Below are 6,000 nucleotides of genomic sequence, written 5' to 3'. Positions count from 1 at the left end.
TAACAATATTGCTATTTACATTAGACAGCTGCTTCTTCTTGTTGTTGTTGTAATATACTTTTTAGTTTATGCGAATAGCATGTTCTCCACACAGTTAGGATTTATCAAAAGAGAAACAAGGTCATCAAAATGAATCAAAAATGAAAAAAGAGATACAAGGTCATGAAAATGAAAAAAAACACAAATAAAACAATAATGCGCCAAACAAGGTCTTACATTTAACTAGAAATTTTCAGTTTTCCATCACACATTAATAATTGAGCTAATATTTTTTTCCTTATTCTTGGTAGGTCGTTCAACTAAAAAACTATGATCCTCATCCTTGATCCAAATAAAATATGTTTTGAATCACTTAAACAAATTCTCAGCAAGATCAAGAAATACGTGACTGAAAGAAAAATCTTACTAAAACTAATTTCTAGTCAAGATTAATTATTGACAAAATTAATATATATTTCATAATTCATACCAATAGCATAAAAGAAAAAAAAGAAAAACGATGATCATCATATTAACTTACTAAATTTTTACAGTATTTTAACACAGCCATATACTATTATGACATGAAAACATAATTAACAAGATTCCTCATCATCCCATTTTCACACGACCTCAACTGTAGTACAGTGCAACCCGTGAATAATGTTATCTAATAAATCAAAAGTGAGCATTGAAGCCTTAGATTTTGGTTGCTGAGCAGAGTTCATTATCGTAGGCAGTGATTCCGTTGTGGACATTTCGCACGTGCTGAACCACTTAGCTTGCATGTACTTGTGTTTCCTCCATGGTCCAATGTGCATTTTTTTCTCCTTCATGCATTTTTTCGATGCTGAGCACATAATCTTGACTAACGCTCTTAATCTGTCTGATTTACCAACAAATACTTCGGGTAATCGCTTAATTAATTTGTTGTACTCTTCATTGGCCCGTGCCATCTCGAATTCGGCTCTAAAGTACAATTCAATCACCACTTTTACTGCCCCTCGTTTGGTGTTTGATACATTATTTCTCACTTCCAAATAAGTATGCTCCCCTGAAACAATCGTGGGTAAAAACAATACCATTTGATCATTCTATAAGTTTGTACTCAATACCTAGCAAATAAAGTTCCATGTATATGTAAAGAAATCATAATTACAATCTATATTCTATAGTTATAAAAAAAATGTTATTTGCCACAAATGCAGTATCAGTCAAAATCACACAACTATATATATATATATATATATATATATATATATATATATATATATATATATATATATATATATATATATATATATATATATATCACCACACTCTTATATATATAAAACCTGTCCAAAAACTAGACACATGTATGTATTTTGTGCCGACTTTTTTTATTCAATTATCTCTTTTCATTTTGAATTAGTTTCGTTAGAGTGTTAGTTTTTTTTTTTTTTTGGGTTGACGTGATCGAAGGTCAAATTACGGGTAATATATACGGCCATGGCCCCAAAAGAACGAAATGACAGAATAACCATTCGTGAAGTAGAGAATAGAGACCCAATACTATAAGCTAAAAACAACTGCTTCAAAACATCTATTGTTGCTCAACCATCACATACTCAACTTCTAAACTAGTAGCTATATTGGCCGAAGCATCTGTAGCCCATGAATTTGCTTCCCTATAAATATGCATCAAAGAAACTCTCAACCCACTATTCAACAAATAGGCTGCTATAGCATATTAATTAGCACGAAGAACCTTTTGTTTTGTATACTCACATAAGGAGAGATTAATTTATATCACATTTAAGTTATACCAATTATTTTTCTTCAAAAATAAAATTTATACCAATTATTATATTTAAAAAATCTAATAAAAAGTTATTAAATAATAGTGTAATTTTTAATTCTTATATTTTAAAAATAATATAATTTTTTCCCTTCACCAAAAAATAAAAGTATGCAATTTTTGTAATTTTTAGAGAACAAAAGAAAAGTAAAATTTTATAGAAATTGAAACAAGGACTAAAATATTAATAAAACCAAATATTTATTGTGCTTTTTTAAGTAAAAAATACTTAATGTGATACATTGAATACTTTTTAGCAGAACCCACGAGTACCAGAATACGGATTGTGAACTTGTTATTACCATTTCCGATAGGATTAATTTTGATGTCAAGCTTTTTAAACCGCAGAGTGTATATCTAGTCATGACATTCTTTTTTTTATGGGAAAAAAAATTATGTAACCATACTTAGTCATGACATCATCATAGCTGCACTACACTGCGATTACATATTTATTTTATAATTCTAAGAGATTCACAAGCATCTATGATAATCAAAATCATAAGCATGATGTAGGTTAAGTTTTGATAAATCTTCTCAGTTAGTTTTTAATTTTTTATTAATTGAAAAAATTATTTCTCAGTCTGATAAATAAATTTTTTAATAATTTTTATCATTGTTTAAAATGTTACTTAAAAATTAATTTTTTTTAAAATACTGACTATTTAAGTTTGTATCTTTTTATATTTTTTTTTTATCTTCAATATATTTATTCAATTTTTTAGTTATTCTTTCTAAATAAATCAACCATTAATTTTATCGAATACTTTCAATTATTTTAATAGTTAATTAATTAAATTATAAATGTTTGATTAAATTAACTATATTGAAATAACTAAAAAATATAAAATAAAATAAATAATAATAAAATTTTAATTTATTTAAAAAAGATAACTAAAAAATTAGATAGATATATTAAAGATAAAAATATAAAAAATTAAAAATTAGAATCTAACATTTTAAAAAATAACAAAAACTATAAAAAAAATATTTACCAAACATTTAAACAATTTTTTTTACTACTAACTGAAATAAGTTACGAAACATATTGATAGTAGTGGGGTAGCCACAATTGTAATTTAAATCCTTATCGGATATACATAAACCAAGACATGCTACTTGCAATTTGATTTATTTATTTTGCTTTAATTTCGTTAACAATTTGAATGATGGGTAATTTCAAAATAATACCTGATGGGATTTCGGGTGAACTCCTCCATTTAGATTTGCAAATGGCACAATTGTAGCCAAGGTTCAATAATCGATCACATACTTCCCTCAGCAAGCAATTCCTGCAACTCTTAGCCACCTCTGCCCTCCGGCAAATACAAAGCATCTCCGATATGTTCAGTTCTCTTAGAACCCCCTTCGTTGCTTGCCGAACTTTTGTCTCATATGAACTGGTCCTGCACAAAATTGCCTTTGCAAATGGAAAAAAAGAAAAATTGAAATTATCTATTTCAATTCATTCAATTAAAAAGTTAAGGATTCAACTTTCTATGCATGAAACAAGACAGTGATTTGGTTCCCAAACCAAGTAAAACTTTTTGTTCCCCTTCATGACAAGATTTGTGGTGAATTATAGATATTAGATGTAAATATTGTTCTAGAATTTGTGTAGTAAGTTGTATACCTTAAGAAGTTGATATTGTTCCTCCCAAAATGCTTTACCATTTTCCGCAGTACAAATGGTTTCATCATCGTCGTCGTCATCGTCGTCGTCGTCGCGATCATTGCTTGAATTGGATGAATCCCAAAACCCAAAAACTGTATCAGCAAAGCTCACATCGTCGGAGCTCCGGCCGGCAACCGGTATAGTGGAGAATTCTTTGTCCATGAGTGTGCAAACTGCAAAGAATGTTAATGCTTCTATATATATAATTAGAGAGAGATATGTGTTGAGGTGTGGTACCCGTGAGTGTGAGCACTTCAACTCAAATTAAAAAAATTATGGTACAAGTTTCACATGGTTTTATTCATGGCCATGACGTTGGATGCCTTCATGGGATCCAATCGGTTTCAGTTGTCCGCATATTCTATCCTCGTAGCATGTTCTTCTCACCATGGGGATGATTAGCTTCACTGTGAAACATGGTACATTCCAAATGAAATGCGAATTTTTTTTTCTTCAAACTGAACCTTCATGAAGTCTTTACAATTTGCCTTATAGTTTCATTTTTAAATGTTAGTGGGTATCATCAATGTGTTTATTAGTTACTTTATTTTTTCACGGAAAAAGCTGAACAGAAAAGCTCATAAAATATTTGTATAGCTCAGATCCTTTTGTGCTGATGGCACTGATTGGAGGATATTCGTATCATTTCAATAATGTTTTTATGGATGCTTTTTAAGAGTGACTATATTATATATAAGTTTTTTTAATTGATTTTTAGATAATAATATGTCTCTCTTTCTTTTCTTTTCTTTTTTCGACACTCAAGCTTACTCTTTACTCTCAAACTTTTGACTGTGAGTTATAGGCAAATGTTTCATTTTCCTCCAATCTTTTAATTTACATTTTCCATCTTTTTAACAGATAGCCAACAACTAATTTTAACAAAAGTTCCTTCAGATTTGAAAAACATCTAATTGTAGGATAAATTTAGGGTGTATTGGTGAAAAACTCAAGCTGATCCAATAGTAAGTGAAACTTAAAGTAATTTTTTTAAAACAATATTATTTTAAATAAAATTCATATATTAATATTGGACCATTTTTCCAACATATATATGTGATCTTTTGGCCAACATATGAGATCTTTTGTGCTTTATAAAAATTAAGAAAAAAATAACTTTTTTTTGTTGGTGGACCTTAATCTTGAGTTTGAGTTGCTTTAGTCTTGCACTAGTCCTATATATTTTCATATATGAAATACTCCATCAATATTTATTATTATTTTCTTTTTTTTCTAACATGTTATATATATTTGCAATTTATTAAGGTTGGCCTAGTGTTGGGATTAGAATAGTATGTATGAAGTCATATGTTCAAACTTATGAGCATTATAAAAAACCTAATATATTTACTTTTTTTCTTTTTCTTTTTCTCTTTCTCTCTCTACATTAAATAGCATTTAATTAGTGTTCTTTGCTTATTTTTCTTTATTTTTAATTGAGTAAATCTATAAATTATAAATACATTCACTTGTAATATTCACTTTATGAGTAACATATCCATGAAGGTTGCATGTTAGGTTAAAAACCGTGTTGGAAATTAATAAAGAGATAAGGGCATACTTATTTTATTATAAAAGTGAAGATCAAAGAACTATAAAACTTCCAAATTTTTTGAAAGGTAGGTTCAAATGAAAATAGTTTACGATAGCATAATTAAGCACAAAATGACAGGTTTCGCCCCCAAAAATTCGGTTCGAGGGGAGTTAAGAAAAAAATATAATTTAATAAATAAAAATATAATTTTGTATGCATAAAATATGTATAAAAATTAAATATTATATATATATAATATTTTTTATAAATAAAAAAATATAACTACATTGAGTATAAAAATAATACTATCTTTAATTCTTTGTATAAAAAACAATAGATACATTTTTCTAACTCCTATTATAGAAATATAGACTTATTTTTAAATGTATTAATTGTATATTTTCTTTTATACCCTTAGTTATTATGAAATTTATTGACGAAACACTCAACTATTTCATAAATAAATGCATCTATTTACCTATTAACATTTTGAAGTCACGCTTACATTAGTGAAAAAAGTTATTATTTGAATTACGAATAATAATGTTGTAAAAATATAGCAACTGCTTAAATTACCTAATTCTTTGACATTATTAATTAAAATTCACTAACTTAATTAATTGTTGTTTTTGATAAATTAATTATTTGTTTCTTTTATATATATATATATATATATATATAGAGAGAGAGAGAGAGAGAGAGAGAGGGGGGGAGGGAGGGAGAGAGAGAGAGAATACATGAAAAAAGAAATAAATTAGATAGAATAAATTAGATAATTATACGTGGACACAAATATTCTACTAAAATTTATAGTAGCATTTTTTATCTTTTTTTCTATGACATTATGTTATTTATCATATCTATATTGTTTTCTCTTCTCTCTTTTTCTTCCCATGTGTTAATTAATATTTTAATTTTATGTATTATATTTTAATATATTTTTTATAAATTTTAAGGGGGCCTATAAATATT

At 27.2% G+C, this 6,000-nt stretch overlaps 1 protein-coding gene across 1 annotated transcript; it reads right to left on the bottom strand.

The window, feature by feature from the left end:
* Nucleotides 1-487: 487 nt before the first annotated feature.
* Nucleotides 488-4,095, bottom strand: LOC100815222 (uncharacterized). The gene is made up of 4 exons (XM_006592375.4): nt 3,732-4,095; nt 3,453-3,667; nt 3,011-3,239; nt 488-1,033 (listed from the first exon to the last, which is right to left on the bottom strand). The coding sequence occupies exons 2-4, from the start codon at nt 3,654-3,656 to the stop codon at nt 603-605; spliced, it is 864 nt and encodes a 287-aa protein (XP_006592438.1). The 5' UTR covers nt 3,657-3,667; nt 3,732-4,095; the 3' UTR covers nt 488-602.
* Between the last annotated feature and the right edge of the window lie 1,905 nt (nt 4,096-6,000).

Source organism: Glycine max, chromosome 12, assembly GCF_000004515.6.
Source record: "Glycine max cultivar Williams 82 chromosome 12, Glycine_max_v4.0, whole genome shotgun sequence".
NCBI classification, from domain to species: domain Eukaryota; kingdom Viridiplantae; phylum Streptophyta; class Magnoliopsida; order Fabales; family Fabaceae; genus Glycine; species Glycine max.
This window is presented reverse-complemented; position numbering and strand designations above follow the sequence as displayed.

Coding starts and splice junctions, on each gene's coding strand:
- LOC100815222 (XM_006592375.4), bottom strand. CDS start 3,656: ATGGACAAAGAATTCTCCACTATACCGGTTGCCGGCCGGAGCTCCGAC. Junction 3,240..3,452: donor AACAATATCAACTTCTTAAG/GTATACAACTTA, acceptor CCATTTGCAAAG/GCAATTTTGTGCAGGACCAG. Junction 1,034..3,010: donor TTCACCCGAAATCCCATCAG/GTATTATTTTGA, acceptor CGATTGTTTCAG/GGGAGCATACTTATTTGGAA.